Source organism: Dermochelys coriacea, chromosome 7 (assembly GCF_009764565.3).
Source record: "Dermochelys coriacea isolate rDerCor1 chromosome 7, rDerCor1.pri.v4, whole genome shotgun sequence".
Lineage (NCBI taxonomy): Eukaryota > Metazoa > Chordata > Testudines > Dermochelyidae > Dermochelys > Dermochelys coriacea.
Genome location: NC_050074.1, coordinates 113728616 through 113755272, shown reverse-complemented (window position 1 = coordinate 113755272; position 26657 = coordinate 113728616). Strand labels below are relative to the sequence as shown.

At 40.3% G+C, this 26657-nt stretch overlaps 1 protein-coding gene across 4 annotated transcripts in view; it reads left to right on the top strand.

Annotated features, from left to right (window-relative positions):
* ATRNL1 (attractin like 1) overlaps positions 1-26657 on the top strand; it is a 1048037-nt gene that overhangs the window by 110914 nt on the left and 910466 nt on the right. For 3 of the 4 annotated variants that reach the window (XM_043518640.1, XM_038411471.2, XM_043518641.1), the window contains exon 6: positions 291-499. In XM_043518640.1, the coding sequence (XP_043374575.1) occupies positions 291-499 (209 nt within the window). Of the gene's footprint in view, positions 1-290; positions 500-8918; positions 8925-19077; positions 19086-20393; positions 20397-26657 lie in introns of those variants that run through there. The other variant, XM_043518642.1, reaches the window with a different exon arrangement.

Genomic DNA, 26657 nt, shown 5'->3' with positions numbered 1-26657 from the left:
TCAGTTCTTGGTGCAGAGCCAATCCTGCATAGTACAGCATAAGGAGGCCTCAGTTCTGATTCTGTCACTGACTGTGTGTAAGCAGAGAGAGTACTTTAACCTTAGTTCATCTCAGATCCCCTGTCTGTAAAATGGTGATTATACTTACTACATTTGTATCAGTGATTGTAGATTTGCAAATAAAAGGAGCTGTATACAGCAAATGCAAATTATTATTGTAATGTGTTGTATGAAAAGCTCTACCGAGCTCTCTTATTTCTTTGTTGCCTTTATACATTTATTTTTTCCAGCATTAATTCCTGTCCTAACAACTGCTCAGGGCATGGGAAGTGTACAACTAGTGTTTCCATTTCAAGCCAAGTGTATTGTGAGTGTGACAAGTATTGGAAAGGTGAAGCCTGTGATATTCCATACTGTAAAGCTAACTGTGGGAGCCCAGATCATGGCTACTGTGATTTGACAGGCGAGAAACTGTGTGTGTGCAATGACAGCTGGCAAGGTAAGTTATTAATATATATGTCTTAGAATCAAATCTATGTGAAAGAAGAGCCCTCATTTATGTATCTTTATAACATAAATGTAAACAGTTAATTTAAAAAATACACTTTCCAAATGAGCTCAAGAATTGTATCTGGATCTAAATGTACTTTGGGAACCAGGTTTATTTTAATGAAATCAAAGGCAGGTAATTTTAACTGAAGTTTAATATTTGAATTATGAGTGAATATTGTGAGTCTATTGTAAAATCAAAGATTGGGCTGAAAAGACCTTCTGGATCATCTAGTCTAACCTTCTGCATGATGCAGCAGTCTCCTCTTTGTATTAGTAAGGGTAACGCAGACCATCTTGGGTGTAATCAGCAGGGATCAAACCTGTGACTTCTTGAGCCAAATGCACAAGCCTCTGCTACATGAGCTGAAACAAAGACATGTCTCCTAGCCAAGAGTATAGCAGGCTCATCAATCTCTAGCTACCCTAATCACCACCAGAGGGGGGACAGATTGCCTCTCTGAGCAGACAGGTTATATAAGTATAAATAAAAATGAGTCCCTCCAATTTTTTGGATATATTAAGCATCTTTAAAGACAGCTATCTCCTTAGCCAAATTTCCCTTTTTGTTCATAATTTTTTTATTCTTTATGGATCGTATGTTTTTTCCCGTTCTTAATTATTCTTTTCCCATTCAAAGTCAGTGTATAAGTGAATAATTCACTTATGAAAATGGGATATATGATAGCTGCTAAGCTCCTAAGTCATCTAGATAGTTCTGAAAATTTTACCCTTTGTCTAAAGGCCTCTTAACAATCCTAGTAGGATTAGCTTCTTTCTTCTTTAAATTTGTTTTCCTCTTGAAAAGGCCTGGTTAAAATGACTCCATATAACCGTTTTGCTCCTGCGAATATTGGTGGTCATTGTTTGTTACTTGAGTGACACAAATAATTTACTAATTTTTACTCCTGTTAGCACTCAGCCAGTATACCCAAGAGAGAATGAGATGTATTAAATTCTTTTAGTGACTAATATGCAGTACTGTTTTGTAAATGTCAATCAGTACTGCCCTGTAAATCTATTTAAGGCAAAATAGACTGACACTGGGATCATCCAGGGCATGCTCTGAAGACAGGGTTGCTTGGCACAGATGTTACTGAGGCCTGTAGAACCTTTATTATTGGTAATGATGCATAAGGAAGGAAGCACCCAGGTTCATTCTTGTGTAGTCCAACTGAGACTGCAGAATTGGGAGTTAGAAAATCACTAGTTTACTTGTGCACTGAGTATATGTGATACTGAATCACTGACAGACAATGAACATAAAACTGAAAATTGCCAGTTCAGCAAATTAACTTTTCAGGGTAGATCCACACTTTAAGAGAAGATTGACTATGCTGATACACACCTTTTCCAGCAGAAGGAAGTCATAAATCTAAAATCCTAACTCCCTTTACTTAGAATATTCTCTTCATCCAAGGGCTTGATTATACTACCCCTGGATTGGTGGGCAGTGATCGATCCAGCGGGAGTCAATTTATTGCATCTAGTCTAGATGTGATAAATCGACTGCCGAGCGCTCTCCCGTTGACTCCAGTACTCCACCGGAGCAAGAGGTGCAGGCGGAGTCGATGGGAGAGCCTCGGCAGTCAACTCACCGCAGTGAAGACACTGCGGTGAGTAGATCTAAGTACGTCGACTTCAGCTACGTTGTTCATGTAGCTGAAGTTGCATAACTTAGATCGTTCCCCCCCCCCAGTGTAGACCAGGCCTAACAGTCATCTCGCTAAACCATTCATACTTGCAATAGGTAGGCTAACAAATGATGATTTGTCCAATGATTAATTTTTTCTCAAAGTCCTTGAAGTCTTTGATGAATTTTTCTCTTTGTTCTGTATGTCCCCAATGTGCTAATGTGGATGATGAGTGGGTTTTCTTTAATGCCCCTCACAATTCTTTCTGCATTCCTTCAACCTGGTGATACTTGATAGACTGTTTTGTTTTATCATTTCTTACTTCTAAATGCTCTTTTCTACAATTCGTAAACTTTTTCAGTACCTTCTAACTAAATTGGCATCTGTAAAAGCTGTCTGATGTCTTACCATTCCTACTGCTTTACCAAGTACTTTAAATATTTGGTAATTTCCTGAAAACTTGTAAAGGTATTGCTTTATCCATTGTAAATCCATACATTCTATCCTTCTTAGAAATAACTTCCTGTTATCTCTTGCTTGCACATCCTGTTTTGTTTAGTTTATTCAATCCATATGCACATAGGAGTTATTCTGTTGGACTATATTATCTGGATCAAGTTGTCAGTTTATTACAAAAATCTTTCCCTGGTTCAGACAAAAAGAACATGCAATATTATACTGCGTATGGTATTTTTTTAAACAATGGTGACATCTTGTGGATACTGTGGAAGAAGCGTCTTGTTGAAGAACCTTTCATGTGCAATGATAATACCTCTCTAAATCATAGAAGTGTTGTGAGGAAAAACACATTAAAGATTGTGACACATGTTGAGACCTACTGATGAAAGGTGCTATGTAAGAGTTAGGTATTATATTAGGTATTATAATAGTAAAGATAAGGACTATGAGGAAAGAACAGAGAGTATTCATTGGAATAGAATACAGTAATTGTTTTGAAAGCTCTTCTAATCATGGGTCTGATAGATCAGAAAAGCTGTTTTTCTTAATTTGATTTTATATGGGATTGGAAGCCATGCATTTTGCTGAATAAGGAATTAATGGTGTAAATGTTTTTAAAATCAGCTCCTATTCATAAAATTATAGAATTGTGCCCTGATAGTTGAATGAAATGTTTATGGTCTGAAAACTCTATTTAGATTATTTGACATCTCTTTATTTTTAATGGACGATACATATTTACTTTACTGTAGTAGAGACAGTTTGTATTAATAATACAAAAGACAGAAAACCCAATACTCCCTTAAAGTGGCCAGTGTAAAGGGAGACTAAAAGGTCACGGAAGAAATCCCATTATAATGGAGTTCTATAGTTGTCATAGAGAAAATGTAATGGGTCTGTGCTGTTTCCTTCCTGATCCTTGTTGTAGGTATTCTAATTCTAACCTATAATTATACCTAATTGAGATTGCCTAGGGAAGGATGGGGTTAGACTCGAGCACACTTCACTTCAGCTAGCCTGTGCTGGCACTACAGCTTACAGAAGGCTGTTACAAGTCAGAGCCATTTTGAACAGATGTGGGTTTACTCTTAAATTGCACTGGGGACAGGGCCCAGAATTAGGGAGGCCCAAATCTGGCTTAAAACCATCTACTCCCTGTCCTTTCCTGTACCTAGCACAGGAACTGAAGAACTGAGAGAATCTGGCTGAGGCAACAGTGTTGGCTATTACATTATTGGAACCATTTTGAGGAGTTTAGATTTTTAATACGATAACTTAATAAGATGCTCTTATGAAAGATATCCCCAGTGGTTAAAGAACTGTATTGTACTTGATACATTTATTATTGGAAAACCTAATAAAATGTGAGAAACATAATTAAGAAACTCACTAGTGGTAAATGGTCTAATGACTGTTTCAACTATATTTAATTGGCTAATCAGATCAGATTACTTTTCATTACTATGTTTAGGGTTGTCCAGATGCCACAGACATACTTATGCACTGTAACTGTAAGAAAATACTAATACATTAAAAATGAACTTACCATTTCTATCCTTTGTTTCTAGTATTTGCAACAATTTTATAAACATTTTCTCGATACGGCAATTATTTTTATATTCCCTCTTCAAATAAAGATCCTAACAGTCTCCCAGTAAAAGATTATCTGATTCCTATAGTAATATTTCTCCACTATATTTCTCCACTAAGAACAGTGTTGGGTAACCTGCGGCCCATCAGGGTAATCTGATTGCGGGCTGTGAGACATTTTTTTGACGTTGACCGTCCGCAGGCACTTCCCCCCCAAAGCTCCCATTGGCTGGGAATGGAGAACCGTGGCCACTGGGAGCTGGGGGGGGCGGTGCCTAAAGGACAACAATGTTGGCAAAATGTCTCACGGTTTGCAATCATATTACCCTGATGGGCCGCAGGTTGCCTACCACTGATGTAGAAGCATATGGTGATATGGTTGTATTTATATGATGGAAATTAATTTTTTTTCTTTGTGTATATTCCATACTAACCTTCAGGTCAAATATTCAGGTAAAATGATCATAAATATGTCAAGTTATACTAATAAGGAAAAAAAAATCTCAAGATTTTTTCATTGTTTCTATGCCAAACAAACAGGATCTTTACTGTGTCAAAACATTTTATCTTTGGACTGTACTCTCACACTTGTAATTTATTTAAAGGGAGGGGGGGAGAGAGAGAGAGGGAAAAAAAGTTTGATTAAAATAAAAATTGGAGAACCTTTTAAAAAATCCCCCTCCATTTTGCCTAGTAGATAATTCCTGTAGTGTATTTATTAAAGGAACACTGTATGTACTAACAATTTTCATATGCAAAATCACGCTTGAAAATTTGACATTCTTTACATTGAGTGAAGGAAACCCATTAAAACAATCTTCAAAGACTTTGGGCTAGATTCTGATATCCTTATTCTCCTTGAGCTGTACCTTACTCTTCAAGTAGTTCTACTGAAATAAAGGCCAAGGCCCATGAAGTGTACTTGAGGAATAAGGTCTGTCTTATAAGAATGATAGTTACATTGTCAATTTTTATGCCTCTCAAAAACCCATAATGTAAAAGAACTTCTAAGATTTCTTCAATTTCAAATCTTGCTATGGCTTATCACTTTTCTAATTTGGGGATGTTTCCATATACAATACAATCCAAGCCATGCACCGCTGCTATGGATAACAGCTTGGTTGTGCAGTTTTGTTAATGTTGTGGTTTGGTTTCTGACTCTGATCATGTTTGCAAAGGAGCAAAATCCTTGTATATTTAAGTATGGTAAGAATGTAGCACAATGTAAAATAAGTGCAACATACACCCTCGCAAATAGCAAATGTTAACTTTGTCCCATTGAACTCTGCATTGTAGAATCTATGACATCATGTTGCGTGAATTCTATCTAATTTTTATTGCACATCAGGTTGTTTGGGGTTCACTATGATCTTCCTTATTTAGGTCAGTGCAGCAGCTTCAAGCCCAAGTACATTTACAGAAAATGCACCAGGCTGTGGCTCTGGGGGTCACTGTCTTCCCAGACATGGAGACAACTCTAACAAAGGCTGTACATTATGAAACTCTGATGTGTGTGTTGTCTCATCACTGCCATTGTATTTCATCAACTAAGTGATGCAGCTGGGATTCAACATTGTAGGAAAGAAATCTTCATTAAGTATTCTAAGAGTCCAGCTTACATGCTATGTCTCTAGAGTTGGTCGGTTAACAGCATCACCACATCTTGCATTCCTGAGACTCTGGTGTCACAACAAACCAGGTCCTTCCTGAGAGTGACCCTCTTTCTCTAATTGCACTCATCATATTATAAGGAACCAGATTCACTGATATCCCTGGAATTTAAGGTTGGGGCCACATGGAGTGTAAAGTTTTGGTGTCTTTGCTGTCAGATTCACTGATATCCCTGGAATTTAAGGTTGGGGCCACATGGAGTGTAAAGTTTTGGTGTCTATACTTCTCAAATTTCTCTTCTTACAGTAGCTGAATATGTGCTTCAGGAAGGGGGCTGCTTCAGAGAATGAGCAACTTAAGTGTTTTGTTTACAGCAACTGCACCAGTCAGAGCTCAGCAGTCTCTTCCTTCTGCAAAGTGAAAACAGTGTCACTGAGGGAAAACTGCATTAAGTAAGAGGTAGTTTCACCTTAAACAAAATAGTCCTTTTCCCCTCAGTTGTGAGGGATCTGGTGGTTCCAACCGTTTCCTGTCTGTCTGAATCAGAAGAGAACAGCAGGCTGAGAAGAATAGTTCTAGTGCAATGCATACTGAGTGATGAGGTTATATAAATCCTTCCCCTTTTCTGGATGGGGAGAGACTTGCAGGGAAGGCAAGCAGTGTTCATGGTGTCTCTTTGGGGGCTACAGGGTAAGTAGAACTTCATCCTGTACTTTTAAAAAATATTGCAAGCCCTCGTTTTCTGGCCTTTAAAAAACCTAGAATAAGACCACAGGTGGGGGAACTTTTTGCTTACTTCCATGCTTTCCCTTCAGCATGGAAGGAGTACTATATAAACATCCACAGAGCCTCATCTCATTGTCCTTCAGATTCCTTCTTAAAACTCTCCTCTGCTGTGTTGTCTACGAAAAACTTGACAATGATTAGGCAGCTGGTTTACTGAGACCACAGCTTTTTATGTGTCATTGTTATCTTATGCTTCTCTGTATGTGTGGTTTTTCATAGAATCATAGAAATGTAGGGCTGGACGGGATCTCGAGAAGTCTTCAAGTCCAGCCCCATTTGCTGTGTCAGGACCAAATAAACCTAGACCATCTCTGATGGGCATTTGTCCAACCTCTTCTTGAAACCTCCAAGGATTGAGATTCCATAACCTCCCTTGGAAACCTATTACATAGCTTAACTACCCTTATAATTAGAAAGTTTTCCCTAATATCTAACTTAAATCTCCCTTGCTGCAGATAAAGCCCATTTTCTTGTCCTACCTTCAGTGAACACGAAGAACAGTTGATCTAAGTCCTCTCTATAACAGCCATTAATATATTTGAAGAATGTTGTGAGTCCCTGCTCACTCTTCTTTTCTCAAGACTAACCATGCCCAGTGCTTTTAATCTTTCCTCATCGGTTTTCTAAACCTTTTTTCTTTCATTTTTGTTGTTCTCCTCTAGACTCTCTCTCTCTCTCCAATTTATCTGCATTTTTCCTAAAGTGTGGCTCCCAGAATTGAACACAAGACTCCAACTGTGCCAAGAAGACGGGGACAGTTACCTCCCATGTTTTACATATGACACTCCTGTTAAGACACTCCAGAATGATACTAGCCTGTTTTGCAACTGCATCACATTGTTGATGCATATTCAGTTTATCCATTGTAACACCAGGTCCTTTTCAGCAGTATGACCACGTAGCCAGTTTTCCCCCATTTTGTAATTGAGCATTTGATTTTTCCTTCCTAAGTGAAGTACTTTATTATATTTTATCTTGTTGATTACAGACCAATTCTTTGATTTTTGTCAAGGTAGTTCTGAATTCTGATCCTCCTCTCCAAAATGCTTGCAACACCTCCCAGTTTGGTGTCATCTGCAAATTTTATAAGCATACTTTCCATTCCATTATGGAAGTCATTAATGAAATATTGACTAGAAAGGAACCCAGGACTGATCCCCATAGGAACCCACCAGATATGCCCTCCCAGTTTGACAGTGAACCATTGATAACTACTCTTTGACTATGGTCTTTTGACCAGTTGTGCACCCAAATTAGAGTAATTTCATCTAAACCACATTTTTCTGGTTTGTTTATGAGAATTTCATGTGGGACTGTGTCAAAAGCCTTACTAAAATCAGTTTATCCCTCAGTTCTCTTCTGTCTTATGCTTAGCTAGTAAACTTTTCTGAGGATGGGCCATTACTTTTTTTGTTTTGTTTTTGACGGTGCTTGGCACAGTGGGACCCTAATCCATAACGGGGCTTATGGACCCCTTTTTTTAGCATTTCTGTAAATGTAAAAAAATAAAATAAACACTACTTGCAAGAGAACATTTTTGTTACAAACACACTCATCATTTTTCTTCATTTCAAAGTTAGCTTGAGGTACAACGTGAGCGTTGCACCTAAGGTGACTCCCATCCACACACAAATCTCTAGCCCAAGTTAAGTGGTTAACCTGTTAGGAGCTATGGGTTGAAGCTCGGGTAATGCTGATGCTTGAGCTAGTGAGTGCAATGGGGATGCAACTGTGGTTCACTGGAGTGCTTGAAGGCATCACTGCCTTCCCAAAATTTCCTCAGGGATGTTTGTTGTGTCTTCTTCTCCTGCCCTAGAACTGAAAGTTATTTTCAGCAGTACAAACACCCAACTTTGGTGTTCAGACCCTGCTTAGCATATGACGCTTTGCCATGTAGCACTATATAGCATCTTTTATAGCTCTGCACTCTCACCTGTCGAGTCAGATAGTGTCTCGTGAGGACGGACCATTCTCCTAGTGTGTGGCTAGCTGGCCTGAGACTAATACCAAAGTACTCATGCAGGTGTGGTGTGATGCCATCAGGACCTGAAATCAGCAAACTTACAAAAATCTCTTCATGAATCTTTCTGAGGAAGGGATTCATTGGACTGTCCACCAGTGCCAAGAGAGGATAATATCTGTGAAAGCTCTTTACTGCTGGGCAAAGAAACATAGCTCACAATCTAGTAAAAGTTCTGAGACCTCTCCGTACTCCCACTAATTTGATAGGGGTCTGTAGAGAGCCCAAAGTGCAGAGCCATCTCAAAGGCCCATGGGGAAGTTTGTGGGCAATGAGTGCAGAGTACCTGTAGGATGACCTGGAGGCATGGATAATGCTGGTCATGCGGTAATGTTGATGCTCACCAATGTGCCATAGCCATCCCAGCCTCACCCAGGGAGGAAATTTGAGGAACAGGATGGGAAATAAAAAATGACTGTACCTCAGCCAGGAAAGGATTAAAGTTGCCATTTTGTCATTATAGTTAAGGGGTATATGACAACAAAGGAAGCCAACATGGCCTCTGTAGAACCAATCTTTTGTGGGGGATGTTGCATGGTGGAAGGCGGATGTTGAATGCTGTTCGTAGTTTATCTTTGGGGCAGAAGAATCTCTATTCCCTATTCCACCCTTTCTTCCCTCGGCCCTAGCATCCAGAAGGGTTTCTTCAGGTATGTTGGCAACAAGAAGAAAGCCAAGGAAAGTGTGGGCCCCTTACTGAATGAGGGAGGCAAGCTAGTGACAGAGGATGTGGAAAAAGCTAATGTACTCAATGCTTTTTTTGCCTCTGTTTTCACTAACAAGGTCAGCTCCCAGACTGCTGTGCTGGGCATCACAAAATGGGGAAGAGATGGCCAGCCCTCTGTAGAGATAGAGGTGGTTAGGGACTATTTAGAAAAGCTGGACGTGCACAAGTCCATGGGGCCGGACGAATTGCATCCGAGAGTGCTGAAGGAATTGGCGGCTGTGATTGCAGAGCCCTTGGCCATTATCTTTGAAAACTCGTGGCGAACGGAGGAAGTCCCGGATGACTGGAAAAAGGCTAATGTAGTGCCCATCTTTAAAAAAGGGAAGAAGGAGGATCCTGGGAACTACAGGCCAGTCAGCCTCACCTCAGTCCCTGGAAAAATCATGGAGCAGGTCCTCAAAGAATCAATCCTGAAGCACTTAGAGGAGAGGAAAGTGATCAGGAACAGTCAGCATGGATTCACCAAGGGAAGGTCATGCCTGACTAATCTAATCGCCTTTTATGATGAGATTACTGGTTCTGTGGATGAAGGGAAAGCAGTGGATGTATTGTTTCTTGACTTTAGCAAAGCTTTTGACACGGTCTCCCACAGCATTCTTGTCAGCAAGTTAAGGAAGTATGGGCCGGATGAATGCACTATAAGGTGGGTAGAAAGCTGGCTAGATTGTCGGGCTCAACGGGTAGTGATCAATGGCTCCATGTCTAGTTGGCAGCCGGTGTCAAGTGGAGTGCCCCAGGGGTCGGTCCTGGGGCCCGTTTTGTTCAATATCTTCATAAATGATCTAGAGGATGGTGTGGATTGCACTCTCAGCAAATTTGCGGATGATACTAAACTGGGAGGAGTGGTAGATACGCTGGAGGGGAGGGATAGGATACAGAAGGACCTAGACAAATTGGAGGATTGGGCCAAAAGAAATCTAATGAGGTTCAATAAGGATAAGTGCAGGGTCCTGCACTTAGGATGGAAGAATCCAATGCACCGCTACAGACTAGGGACCGAATGGCTCGGCAGCAGTTCTGCGGAAAAGGACCTAGGGGTGACAGTGGACGAGAAGCTGGATATGAGTCAGCAGTGTGCCCTTGTTGCCAAGAAGGCCAATGGCATTTTGGGATGTATAAGTAGGGGCATAGCGAGCAGATCGAGGGACGTGATCGTTCCCCTCTATTCGACACTGGTGAGGCCTCATCTGGAGTACTGTGTCCAGTTTTGGGCCCCACACTACAAGAAGGATGTGGATAAATTGGAAAGAGTACAGCGAAGGGCAACAAAAATGATTAGGGGTCTAGAGCACATGACTTATGAGGAGAGGCTGAGGGAGCTGGGATTGTTTAGTCTGCAGAAGAGAAGAATGAGGGGGGATTTGATAGCTGCTTTCAACTACCTGAAAGGGGGTTTCAAAGAGGATGGCTCTAGACTGTTCTCAATGGTAGCAGATGACAGAACGAGGAGTAATGGTCTCAAGTTGCAATGGGGGAGGTTTAGATTGGATATTAGGAAAAACTTTTTCACTAAGAGGGTGGTGAAACACTGGAATGCGTTACCTAGGGAGGTGGTAGAATCTCCTTCCTTAGAGGTTTTTAAGGTCAGGCTTGACAAAGCCCTGGCTAGGATGATTTAACTGGGACTTGGTCCTGCTTTGAGCAGGGGGTTGGACTAGATGACCTTCTGGGGTCCCTTCCAACCCTGATATTCTATGATTCTATGATTCTATGACTATATGAAATGCTGATTTCAGGATACAAAAACTTCCCATGGTCCATGATGCCCCAGCCTACTTTCCCTGGTCATCCAAGGTGGATTGTAAGAAGTGGGGAAGGATTTTAGATATGCAAAAACTGATTTCTTGTGGTGCACACTGCTGCCTGTTAGAGAAGGCATCATTAGCAACTGTTGCAGATTACATATATAGCAGTGTGCTTTGTCTCACGTTAGCACTAGCATTTTTAGTGACAATCTAAATTTTTAAAAATAATACCCGCCCAGGAAATAAGTCCCCTCAGATAACTATCTGACTTTCCCCTTCCTGTGTTTTGTCCTTCTGTATGTGGTACCATATTCTTTTCAGTAGGCCAAATGCAAAGTCTACAATAACCCTACACTTTCTCAGGATGTACATGAACTTTCTTTAGCCAGGTGTTCTTTTGTCAGGGTAGTTTGTACAGGACTTTCCGAGAAGGATTGTTTGTGGACTGGTACTAAGTCAGTCAGAGAAAATAGTTTTTGATACCAGTCCAGGAACTATCCTGTTACAGTAATTTATCCTAGGTAGTTTGAAGCAAAAACAAACCCAAGACCTCAGTTTTTACTCTTTGAATGTTAGAGTTGGAATATTATTGCTTTGGTTTCATCAACGTCTCTGAAAAGTGACTATTGAGGAATCCATCCACATCAATCCTATTATTACTGAATTTAGTTTTTTTTGTGGAAAGCTCTCTTGGTTTTTGCATTAACTGGAAAAAAATCACACTCAATGGATATATCCAAAAGACCAGATCCTTCTTATTTTTAGCATTTTCCATCTCAAATATGCAAAAAAATAACTTATTTAGGTGTTAAAATTTGTCCAACTGTTTCCAAAATTGTTCCTATAAATATGGACTATATATTAAAGGATGTAGAGAGGTGCATCTCTTCCCTCTGTCCTTGTTGGGGAGAATAGAAATAGCCAAAATGAATATATGCCCAAGAATGACACATCAGTAGCCTATTGCCTTTCAAGGTCTCTCTGTTACTCTTTGCTCAAATATACCTGGGCATGGGTTTGCTAGATTTGTATCTATATTATGTAATATTCTAAATGCACCCTATTGTAAGGTGGTTTCCCTCAGTAGCTCTGTATACACACTGGCCTAAATTGCAATTGAAATCTATGCCATTTGGTTCCCTCTCCTTTTCTATACCATTGGAGGCTACCTACACCCTTATGGAAAACTCTAATCTTTGCATCTACATGGGGCATTCTTCAATGCATTAAGATGATCACAGCATCTTATCTTACTAATTCTCTTCTTGTACCACTATGGAATAACCTGTGCATCAGGATCAAGGCCAACTCCATGCTTAAGAAAATTTGGATGGAAAAAGGTTTAATAAAAATTAAAGATCTAATACAGTATGATAGAGTGCACTCCTACAATTACATGTGTAACAAATATCAGCTACCACTGTCAGAGTTCCTTCTTCCAGTGGCCATGCTCAAGGATTCATGCAAAGATAGGGGGCAATTGGTCTGTTTCAACATTCTCATCTCTAGACAAACATTTTAAGAAATACAGAAGCTTTGTAGGAATTACTTACAGGTGGCTTAATGCTCTGTGTTACCCTCTCAATCTCAGGCTCAAAGAAAAGTGGAAAAAAGACTTAGCCTTACTATCACAACAGAATTCTGGGAGGACATCTGGCTTAATGTGAAAGATTCTTCATGTTCTTTATCCTTATGATTTTTCCAGAACAAGTACAAGATACTACTTAACTCCATAATGTTTGTTTAAGGCTAGATTGGCAACACACAGTGAACGTTGGAGATACAAAAAGAAAAGGAGTACTTGTGGCACCTTAGAGACTAACAAATTTATTAGAGCATAAGCTTTCGTGATCATCTGCCAACCTTTCACACATCCTCTATACCTAACTGCATGTTGTTCTGGAACACCATATTCAGTTCTCTCTCAAAAACTTACAAGTTCACTCAGTCCTATTTCTTGGTCTGCCAATCACTCAGACAAACAAGGTTGGTTACAATTTGCAGGAGATAATGTTGCCCCCTTGTTTACACTGTCACCTGTTTACAGCCTTGTTTACAATGTCACCTGAAAGTGAAAACAGGCATTCGCATGGCACTGTTGTAGCTGGTGTTGCAAAATATTTATGTGCCAGATGCACTAAAGATGCATTTGTCCCATCATGCTTCAGCTACCATTCCAGAGGAGATTGCTTCCATGCTGATAACGATCCAAAGCAGTGCAGACTGACGCATGTTCATTTTAATCATCTGAGTCAGATGCCACCAGCAGAAGGTTGATTTTCTTTGTTAGTGGCTTGGGTTCTGTAGTTTCCGCATCAGAGTGTTACTCTTTTAAGACTTCTAAAAGCATGCTCCACACCTCATCCCTCTCAGATTTTGGACGGCACTTCAGATCCTTAAACCTTGGGTCAAGTGCTGTAGCTATTTTTAGAAATCTCACATCGGTACCTTCTTTGCGTTTTGTCAAATCTGCTGTGAAAGTGTTGTTAAAATGACCATGTGCTGGGTCATCATCCAAGACTGCTACAACATGAAATATATGCAGAATGTGGGTAAAACAGAGCAGGAGACATACAATTCACCCCCCCAAGGAGTACAGTCACAAATTTAATTGACGCATTATTTTTTTAACAAGCATTATCAGCATGGAAGCATGTCCTCTGGAATGATGGCTGGAGCATGAAGGGGCATATGAATGTTTAGCATATCTAGCATGTAAATACCTTGCAGCGCTGGCTACAAATGTGCCATGCGAACGCCTGTTCTCACTTTCAGGTGACATTGTAAATAATAAGCAGGCAGCAGTATGTTCCATCAGTGTAAACAAACTTGTTTGTCTTAGCGATTGGCAGAATAAGTAGTAGGACTGAGTCGACTTGTAGGCTCTACAGTTTTACACTGTTTTGTTTTTGAGTGCAGTTCTATAACTAAAAAAAATCTGCATTTTAAGTTACCGTTTCATGATAGAGATTGCACTTCAGTACTTGTATGAGGTGATTGAAAAATACAATTTCTTTTGTTTATCATTTTTACAGTGCAAATATTTGTTTGCACTGTATATTTGTAATAAAAAATGATAAGTGAGCACTGTGCACTTTGTATTCTGTGTTATAATTGAAATCAATATTGAAAATGTAGAAAAACATCCAAAAATATTTAATAAATTTCAATTGTATTCTATTGTTAGAAGTGTGATTAATTGCAATTAATTTTTTTGAGTTAATCGCGTGATTTAACTGTGATTAATAGACAGCCCTATATTTTATATAAAAACAATATTTTTTTAAAATGACCAGTGAATTTTCCATATGCAGGAAAATAAATAGAGGTGGCAACCATATGAAAAAATGAAGAGTAATACATAACTTTCCAACACTGTGGTACCATGTAGAAGTGGGTGAGAGAGTTGCTTACCAAGTCCCACACGGTGGGCTCATCGCCACGAAAGTTTGACTTCCTGCTGATTTAAGATGTGATGACCTAGAAGGCGTTATGACTGCCCAGATACTAATTGGTTAACATGAAGACAGAAATCTCTTAACTGTTACCATTTTAAAATGCAACAGTGTCTGCTTAAAGTAAATCTACCATTTTATAAACATTCGGTGTAAAGAATGCAGGGTGGTCAAATGCACTGCTGTCTTCTGAACAAGCTGAAAGTGACAGGCACTGCTGGAAGCCCTGTTACGAGAGAATTACAGTAATTGAACTCTGTGGTCACCAGTGCATGTGTTGCTGTTGAAAGGTTGTTAATGGATAAGTAAAGCAGCTTTCTGCACAAATAGCACAGCTGGAAAAACACTTTCATACCATGCCTAACACATTCTTTCTATAGAAATTATAGAAAGGGTCTTCACCTAGAGGAAGAGAGAGCATCCTGTCACAACGTGTACACATCAGCAAACCTGTTTTCTTGTGATTTGGGATGAGGTAGCTCTGGTGTACATAGCTGGCAATATTGACAAGCATTCTTACAAAACAGAGACTGAATTTATATGGTGCGTGAGATGAGCAAGATGCATTTTATCAGAATGCTGTTGGTACTGTACCCCATGTTCCCCAAAAGACTCTGAGATACCTCAAAACCATTGAGAAGTCCAGCAAGAGCAAAATGGCAATTCAACTGTGATGTAAATGGCCTCCTGGTTTTCGGATCATGCTGCAGGAAAACATTTGTGTTTAAGCCCGCTTGGAATTAAATAGCAATCAAACAATTTCTCAGTCACTCTTCTACGCCCCCCACCCGAAAAAAAAAGATTTGGTAATTGGCAAATATTCCTTATTAATTGTTATGCATTAGAAGTATTCTTGAAGAAAATGCTAGTTTGTGGATAGTTGCTTTGTTCCCAGATAAATAGTTTATTATGCCTGTCACAGATAATGCCACATGTGTATGACTTGCTTTAAATAGTTAGGACGCAAAATGGAGAGGATGGTAAAAGGCGGTTTGAGGGAGCCCAAAGCAGAATAATTTAAAAAACATCCTTACCAGAATCCTGTCAAAGCAACTTGGATGAAAGAATTTCCAGATTCCTGATGGACCTTCATGCTAATGGGCCTGGAGACACTAGTCCAGACCTTATAAATAAACAAGAAAATATAAAGGAATTTCTATAACTTTTGTGGGATAGAAATTTTGTGTCTTTCTATATCTCCAGAGATGCACTGTGTACCTGAAAAGGTATTTTAAAATGTCTCAAGTTCATAGTGATACAGAATATTTTTTATTGTATACATTTTGATGATGAAATAATTTGGGAATGTATTTGAGAAACTTAAAAAAACTTATTGATAGTTTATAAATAGTGTTGTCAAAATAAGCTATATAAAAATTGTGTATTTTGACTCCAGTAAGATGACATGAAAAACAAGAAGCAGCTAAAAACTACAAAACCTTTGTTAGGATATTAGGATTAGTTAAACGTATTCCTACTGTTTATATGAACAACAGAGCTCAGAAGCCTATACTGAATAAGTCAATATTTTTGTTTTCCCAGTAGTCCCCAAGGAACAGATTAAGGTCCAAGACTATAGAAGCTGTTTTCTCATTAGGTGGAAATTGATTTGAGTAGTTGAACTACAGAAGCAGATTGCCACTTTGGCAGTTCATGAAACTCTTCAATAAATAGAAATTAGATTCCTTCTCTAATGTTGTATATTTGAGTAAATTACTATTTTAAACTTACAGAATTTTTTTCTGCCGTGAGTATAATGTAATTGATTTCCAATTCAGTCTTAGAAGGTAAAAATCTCCTCCTTTCCCACAGACTGAGTGATCCATTAGAAGGATAGGAGGAAAAACCAATTAAAAACAAAACAGATTCCCCCCCCCCATATAAAGTAATAAATGGGTATTTTTTTTAACATTTTACAGCTACCATGCTGTGTTTCAGACAAAATGCATATATTGTGGTTTTTTGAAGTTCCCATAGCATAGATATATTTTGTTTCCAACAATGTTGGTAGTTTATAGTATTTGTATTTACTTGGGAAAACAAGATTCATATGTGGCATTTGTCAGCACTACCTTTGACCCATATTACCAAGTCTTGGTAAGGAAATAGGATAAATATTCTACCATGGAAAAGCATCTGCTCTTTAAGTGATGTTACAATAAAAATCCATGTAATTGTATCTCTTTTTATTGCTTATAAATTCCTTACATATACAGTCTGACACCTAAGTTGTGTTCATGGCTTTAGATTTAGGTTAGTAAAATGTAATGGTTGTAAGAAAGTTATTATGCATGAGATTTTATTTTAATTATTGATCATGGAAATGATATTGTAGGTTTCATGTACTTACAAGCTTTGAGTATTGAACTTCATATTTATTCTTTTAAAAACCATTTTGTCACAATCATTTTACTGTTATGTACAGTGAGATTTATGTACTGAACACCTTAATTTAATTTAATTGTTTTTTATTATCTGTCTTTATAAATTGAAGTATGGTTCAGAATAACTAGTGCATCATTTGTTTTTCTTAAATTATATTAACTACTAATTTTCACTATTACTGGTTTGTGTATTTTGTTCAGTGTTTGCCACTTGGTGTCACTGTTTACCACTATATTTCTGAGCCATGGTGGTAAAACTAATAAAAGATGGAAATGTACTTGAGTTGAATGACTCTCGGCCTTGACTCAGCAAATCACTTAATACATGCTGAACTTTAATCATGGAAGGCCTTCTCTAATCAATTAAGCACTTAAACATTGGTTTAACTTTAAGCACCTGAGTAGTCCCATTAATTTCTGTCTTAAAGTTAAGAATGTTCTGAAGTTCTTTGCTGAAACAGAGCACAGGTGAGGTTAAACTTCTGTTAGACTATGTATACTAATGCATAAAATATAATTTATTAGAATTGTTTGCACTTTCATTAGAACCCATGCCAATAGCATTAATCTTTTCTGGCTACAAAATAAGAGGAAAGATACTAATTGAGTTTCAGCATTTAAGAACTAGAGTGTAATTTGTGTACAAGCAAACATGATCTGTTTGTTATTTAGGAAGTAAAGTTGACAATTTATGTGCAGCTGAGGACAACATACAGATGTGTGAGTTTCTAATCCTAATGAGTCTTTCAATAACCTATACACTTTCTCGTGTTTTCCATTGAGAATAATATAATATGTTTAGATCATTTACTTGTAATAATTATCTTCTATAAAGTATCAGGAGGTTATTTTAAGGAGAAAAGTTCATATTAATATTGGACAGAGCTGAAGTTTCAGATTGATGGGGTGAAGAAGCATCGCCTCGTTTCCAGTACACAATGAGTTAATTCCAGTTTCCTCCTTCTTTCTCCTTTGGGAAGTGTTAAAGAGAAGGGCTGTAAGAAGGCTGCAGGAGAGACAGAGGGATGGGAATGTCTGTGGATTGGGCAGTCTTTTATTTTTCATGAAATCGTAGAGTTGGAAGGGACTGCAAAGGTTATCTAGTCTAACCCCCTGCCAAGATGCAGGAATTGTTGTGTCTAAATCATCCAAGACAGATGGCTATCCATCCTCCTTTTGAAAATCTCTAGTGAAGGAGCTTCCACAACCACCCTAGGCAGTCTGTTCCTGTCATAACCATACAGCTAAGGGTAGCCTGGAATTTCTCCTTACCTGTAAGGGGTTAAGAAGCTCAAATAACCTGGTTGGCACCTGACCAAAAGGACCAATGGGGAAAGAAGATACTTTCAAATCTTGTGTGGGTGGGGGGGAAGGCTTTGTTTTGTGTGTTCTCTTGGGAAGCAGAAAAGCATCAGGTCAAACTCCTTCTCCTATAAACCATCCTAAAAGTCTCTCATATTACAAAAATTGAAGGAAAAGCCAGGCAAGGCTTGTTAGATTATCTTTTGTTCTGCTTTGGATTTTTCTTTTGCTGGAGGGAGGTTATTCCTGTTTTTTGTAACTTTGAAACTAAGCCTAGAGGAAGTTCTGCTGTGCTTTTTGAATCTTTTGTTACCCTGTAAAGTTATTTCCCATCCTGATTTTACACAGGTAATTTTTACCTTTTTTTAAAATAAAATCCATCTTTTAAAAACCTGAGTGATTTCTCTATTATCGTGAGACCCAGGGGTTTGGGTCTATGATCACTTTGTAACCAATTGGTTAGGTTATTATTCCCCAGGAATGGGGTGTAAGGGCTTGAGGGGATATTTTGGGGGAATAGGAACTCCAAGTTGTCCTTTCCCTGATGCTTTGTTAAATCACTTCCTGGTGGCAGTGTACTCTCCAAGGGCAAAGAATTTGTGCCTTGGGAAGTTTTAACCTAAGCTGGTAGAAATAAGCACAGGGGGTCTTTCATGCAGGTCCCTAGAGCTCAGAGTGGGGAGGGAACCCTGACATGGTGGCAGGGCGGTGGGATCATTTTGAACCAAAAGCACAGCAGGATTTTAAAAGGACAATTTTTTTTCCCCTTTTGGCTGCTTGGAAAGCAGGGAGGGTGTTTTTTTTAAAGCTGTGAGCAGCTGGCGTTTTTTTTTCTCTGCCTGAGGGCAAAGTAGTTAACCTCCTGCAGGGGAATTCACAAGTGGTTTTATTTTTTTTTTCCCCTAGCTCTCGGGTTGGGCTAGATTAAACGCAGAAAGGCTAGAATGACTGACAGTAACATCCAAAAGAAATTAAAATTAGCCAGTTTCGAAGCTGATGAGAGACAAAAGGAACATGAAGAAAAGGAGTACTTGTGGCACCTTAGAGACTAACAAATTTATTTGAGCATAAGCTTTCGTGAGCTACAGCTCACTTCATCGGATGCATTCGGTGGATATCAGGAGCAAGGAACATGATAGACGGATAGAGGCAGAAAAAGCTGCCCATGAGAGAGCTATGGAGGCCCCAGAAGCATGCTCAGGAGGAGAGGGAAAGAGAGAGGAAGCATGAACTGGAGTTAGAGATGGCAAGGGCTCAGCAAAATATACCAGACAACCCTAGCAATCTTTCTCCAGGTACCGCTTCCCATCCCAGAAAGTTCCCCACCTGCAAGGTAGGCGATGATACCGAGGCCTTCTTAGAAAATTTCAAAGGGGCCTGCGTTGGGTACAGCATCTCTGCAGACCAGTACATGGTAGAGCTGGGGCCGCAGCTCAGTGGACCCTTAGAAGAGGTGGTGGCTAAAATACCTAAGGAACACATGAACAGTTATGAACTTTTTAAAAAACAGGCCAGAATCAGAATGTGGCTAACACCCAAGCATGCCTGTTGTCGGTTCAGAGCCCAAAAGTGGAAACCGGACGTGGCATTTTCCCAACATGCCTACCACACTGTAAAAAATTGGGATGCCTGGATATCAGGAGCAAGTGTTAAATCTCTGGAAGATCTGTCTTTCTTAGTGCAAAAGGAGCACTAGGAGAGGGTGTTCCTGAGGAAATAGAAAGGTACATCCTAGATGGGAAGCCCAAAACGGTAATCGAGGCAGGGGAGATTGGAACCAAATGAGTGGAGGTGTCGGAAAAGAAAAAAAACTAGTAGCAGTTGGAGGGGCTATCAGAAGGGGCAACCCGAGACAACACCCTATCACCGGGGGGCAGCCCAAGGCCCAACCTACATCCCAAGGAAAACCCAAACACCTTATAGTCACCCTATACCAGTCTCCAGCAACCACCTCTCCCCAGTGACCAGTCAGCTGGGCGATGTTTTAAATGTAATGAGCTGGGGCATGTGAAGGCCAATTGTCCCAAGAACCCCAACAGACTGCAGTTCATTACACTGGAGTCACACCAAAGGTCCTCAATCCCAGATGCCTCCCAGAGCGAAGGGAAACTGTGTGAGTGTGGGCAGGAAGAAGGTTATCGTGTCGAGGGACACTGGAGCACAAGTGTCAGCTATCCACCAATCCTTAGTGGACCCCAACTTAATCAACCCAGAGGTCCAAGTGACGATTCAATCTTTCAAGTCAAACTCTTTTGACTTGCCTACAGCCAAGTTGCCTGTCCAGTACAAGGGCTGGTCAGAAATGTGGACTTTTGCAGTCTCTGATGATTATCCCATTCCCATGCTGCTGGGGAAAGACTTGGCCAACCACGTGAAGCTAGCCAAGAGGATAGGAATGGTCACCCACAGCCAGGCTAAGCAAGCGGTCACACCTAGCTCTGTTCCTGAGCCTTCAACAAGGGTCTAGTCTGTGTTACCGGAGACCCAGCCAAAGCCAGTCCCAGAACTGGAACTGGCAAAGCAACCCAGTCTACTGCTCCAACACCAGAGGCCACCACCAAGCCTGCACTGGCAGCAGCAGCTAAACCTATGCAAGAGGCTCAGCCGGAGCCTGAAATACCCCAGAGTGCACCAGCAGAGAGCGGTTCATAGTTAACGGAAACAGCCCCATCATCTACATCGCTTCCAGAGGGACCAAGTCCACAGTCCAGTGAGGAACTGATGTCTCCAGCATCAAGGGAACAGTTCCAGGTCAAACAGGAAGCAGATGAAAGCCTCCAGGAAGCTTGGACAGCAGCACGGAGCAACCAACCGCCTCTCAGCTCTTCTAATCGATCCCGGTTTGTTGTAGAAAGAGGATTTTTATACAAGGAAACTCTTTCTGTTGGGCACCAAGAAGACTGGCATCCTCAGAGACAGTTGGTAGTTCCAACTAAGTACCGGGTAAAGCTCTTGAGCTTAGCCCACGATCATCCTAGTGGCCATGCTGTGGTGAACAGGACCAAAGACCGTTTGGGGAGGTCCTTCTACTGGGAGGGAATGGTCAAGGATGTTTTTACCTATGTCCGGTCTTGTGAGGTGTGCCAAAGAGAGGGAAAACCGCAAGACCAGGTCAGAGCCCCTCTCAGGCCACTCCCCATCATTGAGGTTCCATTTCAGCCAGTAGCTGTGGATATTCTGGGTCCTTTCCCGAAAAAGACACTCAGAGAAAAGCAGTATATACTGACTTTCATGGATTTTGCCACATGATGGCTGGAAGCAGTAGCTCTAAGCAACACCAGGGCTAAAAGTGTGTGCCAGGAACTAACAGACATTTTTGCCAGGGTAGGTTGGCAGGGTAGGTTGGTGTTTGCCTACAGGGCTGTACCACATCCTAGTTTAGGGTTTTCACCATTTGAATTTGTGTATGGCCACGAGGTTAAGGGGACATTACAGTTTGGTGAAGCAGCAACAGGAGGGGTTTATGCCTTCTCCAGGAACTAACATTCTGGACTTTGTAAACAATCTACAAGACACCCTCTGAATCTCTTTAGCCCTTGCTAGAGAGAACCTAAAAGATGCTCAGGAAGAGCAAAAGACCTGGTATGATAAACATGCCAGAGAACGTTCCTTCAAAGTAGGGGACCAGGTCATGGTCTTGAAGGCGCTCCAGGCCCATAATATGGAAGCGTCGTGGGAAGGGCCATTTACGGTCTAGGAGCACCTGGGAGCTGTTAACTATCTCATAGCATCCCCCACCTCAAACGTAAAGCCGAAGGTGTACCACGTTAATTCTCTAAAGCCCTTTTATTCCAGAGAATTAAGGGTTTGTCAGTTTACAGGCCAGGGAGGAGATGACGCTGAGTGGCCTGAAGATGTCTACTACGAAGGAAAAAGTGGAGGTGGCGTGGAAGAGGTGAACCTCTCCATGACCATTGGACGTATGCAGTGCCAGCAGATCAAGGAGCTGTTCACTAGCTTCGTGCCGATGTTCTCAGCCACCCAGGATGGACCAAACATGCATACCACTCCATTGACACAAGTAAAGCTCACCCAATTAGAGCCCAACCCTACTGGGTGTCTCCTCAAGCCAAAACTGCTACAGAATGAGAGATCCAGGCCATGCTACAGATGGGTGTAATCCATCCCTCTAACAGTGCAAGGGCATCTCCAGTGGTTTTAGTTCCCAAACCAGATTGGGAAATGCGCTTTTGTGTGGACTACCATAAGCTAAATGCTGTAACTCGCCCAGAGAACTATCCAATGCCTTGCACAGATGAGCTATTGGAGAAACTGGGATATGCCCAGTTCATCTCTACCTTAGACTTAACCAAGGGGTACTGGGAAGTACCCCTGAATGAATCCGCCAAGGAAAGATCAGCCTTCATCAGCCCTGTAAGGCTGTATGAATTTAATGTGCTCCCTTTCAGGCTGCGAAATGCACCCGCCACTTTCCAAAAACTTGTAGATAGTCTCCTAGCAGGATTGGGAGAATCTGCAGTCGCCTACCTTGATGATGTGGCCATCTTTTCTGATTCATGGGCAGAATACCTGGAGCATCTGCAAAAAGTCTTCTAGCGCATAAGGGAGGCAGGTCTAACTGTTAAGGCTAAAAAGTGTCAAATAGGCAACAGGTGGGTCAAGGGACTATCAGTCCCCTACAGGCCAAAGTGGATGCTATCCAAAAGTGGCCTGTCCCAAAGTTAAAGAAACAGGTCCAATCCTTCTTAGGCTTGGCCAGATATTACAGGCGATTTGTACTGCACTACAGCCAAATCGCCGCCCCACTGACAGACCTAACCAAAAAGAAACAGTCAAATGCAGTTCAGTGGACTTAAGAGTGTCAGAAGGCCTTTAACCAGCTTAAAGCAACACTTATGTCTGACCCTGTGCTAAGGGTCCCAGACTTTGACAAACCGTTCCTAGTAACCACAGATGCGTCCGAGCATGGTGTGGGAGCAGTTTTAATGCAGGAAGGACCAGATCAAGAATTCCATCCTGTCGTGTTTCTCAGCAAGAAACTGTCTGAGAGGGAAAGTCACTGGTCAATCAGCGAAAAGGAATGTTAGGCGATTGTGTACACTCTGGAAAAGCTACACCAATACATTTGGGGACGGCGTTTCCACCTGCAAACAGACAGTGCTGCGCTAAAGTTGCTTCATACCGTCAAGGACAATAACAAAAAAACTTCTTCGGTGGAGTTTAGCTCTCCAAGATTTTGATTTTGAAATACAACAGATTTCAGGAGCTTCTAACAAAGTGGCTGATGCACTCTCCTGAAAGTTTCCCAGAATGAACTGGTTAAAATTGTCCTTGAAATGTGGAAAATATGGTTAGCTTTTATATAATCAGTAGTATATCACACCCAGAATGGGGAACCGCCTCCAATGGGAGCTTTGGGGGAGCCCTGTGTCCCCCAGGTTCCGGTCGCTTCATGGAGCGGCGCAGGGGCAGGGCAGGCAGGGAGGGAGCCTGCCCTGACCCCGGTGCGCGCCAGGCTAGAGCCGCTCTAGGTAAATGCTGGGGGGAGGGGGAGGCGGGGGTGCTGCGGGGAGCTGGCGGGCTGCAGAAAATAACCCCACGGGCCGCGTGTTTGAGACCCCCTGGACTAGATAATTATAATGATCCCCTCTTGCCTTAAATATGTATGAATCCAGTGTATTTCCTTGGGACAGAAAGTTGGGCCAGGAAACATTGTTACAGAATTATTTCAGTCTTAACGTTGTATCTTGACACCCACTGAATTTCGACACATGATTTTTGCTTAATATCACAACTAAAAAGATTATTGATGATGACGTAATGATGGAGCCAGTATAAGATGAAGTCTTTATATAAGGCTTGAACCAAAACTTCAGATTTAGATCTAAGAAAGTTATTGACTGAGCCATTCTGACACTTAGGTACTAGGGCAGAAAAGACACTGCAGTCTTGCAAGAGTTATTTCCTCTGCTATAAAAGCGTATTCTTTTCACTGTATGTTTAATCTATATGTATAGTTATTGATTATAGTGGCACCAGGTAGCAGTTCTATTATAAACCACAGTTTATAACTTAGCTGGAAAACTTGACATACAGGGCACAAGCCTGAGAGCAGTTTTTTGAAACACCTTTTCAAAAACCATCTATTCAGCCATTTTGGAGGTTGTACTAGAAAAACAAACACAGTTGTTGTGGGGCTTTCAAAATACCAGCATATCATCTCTTTGATTTGTAAATGTTTAGGTACAGGAAAGAGTGATCACTTGTTCAGGTAAGGGGAAAGCTCCTCACATGTTAAGTGCAGAGTTAAGTTGTTCAGCCAAAATGTTGATTGCATCATGTGCAGTAAGGGGTTGCTTTTTTCTGACACCTAGAGTATGAATAACACAAATATTTATATATAAACCAACATTCCTATGAGCCAACTCCTTAATGTAATATTAGATTCTCAAAATTTTATAGGTTTGTATATTTGAGTATGGTAGATATGATGGATCTGTCACTCAAGGGAGTCTAAATCCCAGCCAGGAGACGTGAGGTAGCACAGTGCCTGGGAGGAGCTGGTGGGAGGGGGAGGAGCCCTCTTGGATGCATGCTTGTATAAACTAAACTTGTTGCAAGATAAAGCCCTGAAATTTTGGCATGTGTTTCTCTGCTTGTACAGTAGCATGTAGAATTTTTTGTCATGGCTTAGTATAAGTAATTAAAAATGACAGGATTAATGTCTTTATTATCTGAACTTTTGTTCATATTTGTAATTGGATAAGTTTCCTAACTCTAATTAGAATTGAATGACCAATCCTTTTTTCTAGATTTTTATTACAACTACACTGTGCTCATTAGAGAATCAAAACATCTTAAAGTGAAAGAAAAGGAAGAATCCAAAGAGAATTGTTAGAATCAATATTATTCAAATGTTTGAGGTTAGCATTCTTAAAAGCAAAGTTATTTTCTGATGTTAAAAGCAGGTGAAGTTGGAAGATATTTTTCTCTAGTGCCAATAGTGATCTTTACTTAATTTCTTAATCAATAGAACCCCTGTTACCTGAAACTGTTAGGGACACAGAAATGTTATAATGGAGGGCAGTCCCTGAATACTGACTTCAATGCAGGCTGCCTAATACTAATGCACTGAATTCCTGCAAAGTCAGCCAGGTTTGGAGAAGGTAGCCAGTGGTCTAGCCATACCTCTTATCAAGAATCCTCAGGGGTCTTGTCCAGGTTCTGGGTAATTGAGGCTCTGTTCCATAACCAAATGAAGACAATTAATTGAAATAACACGTTAACAATCATTATATTTCTTTGGTTTAATAGACTGTACTTTAAAGTAGTCTTTTTCAAGGAATTGACACCTAGTTCTTAGAACTCTCAACTATCTAAATACCCCCTCTAACTAACTTTAAGACTTAACACACTGGTGAACCTCCAGTTATGTCACTTTGGATGCAGACCAATTTTTCGGGAGCCAACACTCTGTTCCCATAGAAAGTGAGAGAAGTACACCAGACCACCCTTACCAGCCTTTGCCTAGGAGTTCAGTAATTCGTATGACTTGGAATAAAGCTTTCTCTCCCAATTGTCCAGGTTGGAGAGACTTATCACCTTTCTCAGTTTCAGTATCAAAGTGGTTTAATAATTTAACTGTCCTGAAATATATATCTGCCATCAGTTTTTACAACAAAAGTTGTATTGCGTGACTTATAACACCAAAACCAGAATAGGATATCTAGGATCACCAAATAGTTCATTGTTCCCTAAACAAAAAGAAAAAACAGACACTCAGTATGGACAATAACTGACATAAGGTGAATAGTGCAAACTGTGCCACCTTTCTAGCAAAGCCCTAAACATACTTAATCTTGAAACATTAAAATGTTAAAGTTTCCTCTTGCCTATTGAACATGAAATCTTTAAAAAAATATATAATCTCATATCTGTGATTATAAACATCTTTTCCTGTGGATGATTTTAAAATACTTGTCATTCAACAACAAATTTCTCTTGCAATAAACAACTACCAAATGTTAGAATAAGCTGTTTTTTTCCTGCTAAAACAGTAGATGTCTGAGTGTTGCTCTTGGCAGCTCTATAGAATTATCTATAAAATATTTTATATTCAACTCTGTTCTTTTAAAAAAGCACCCTGTTCTGCATTTCCCTCTCAAAAACACGTGCACAGTGGCACTGACAAACACTAACATTTGTTTCCTCAGATGTAACATACTATAATATGTACAGTAACATAATGTACTGAAGTGTTATGTACTTTGATATAAAATTACCTAGGTTAGACCAAATAGCAGTATGATTTTTCTCCAATGGTAATGTATAGTATACCTTTGCTACCCTTTTCTGACTAAACAGCAGCTGAAAATTTGGTATGTCTTTCCTTTGTTTTGTGATTCATACAGTATTTTTTCTGAGTCGAATGCAG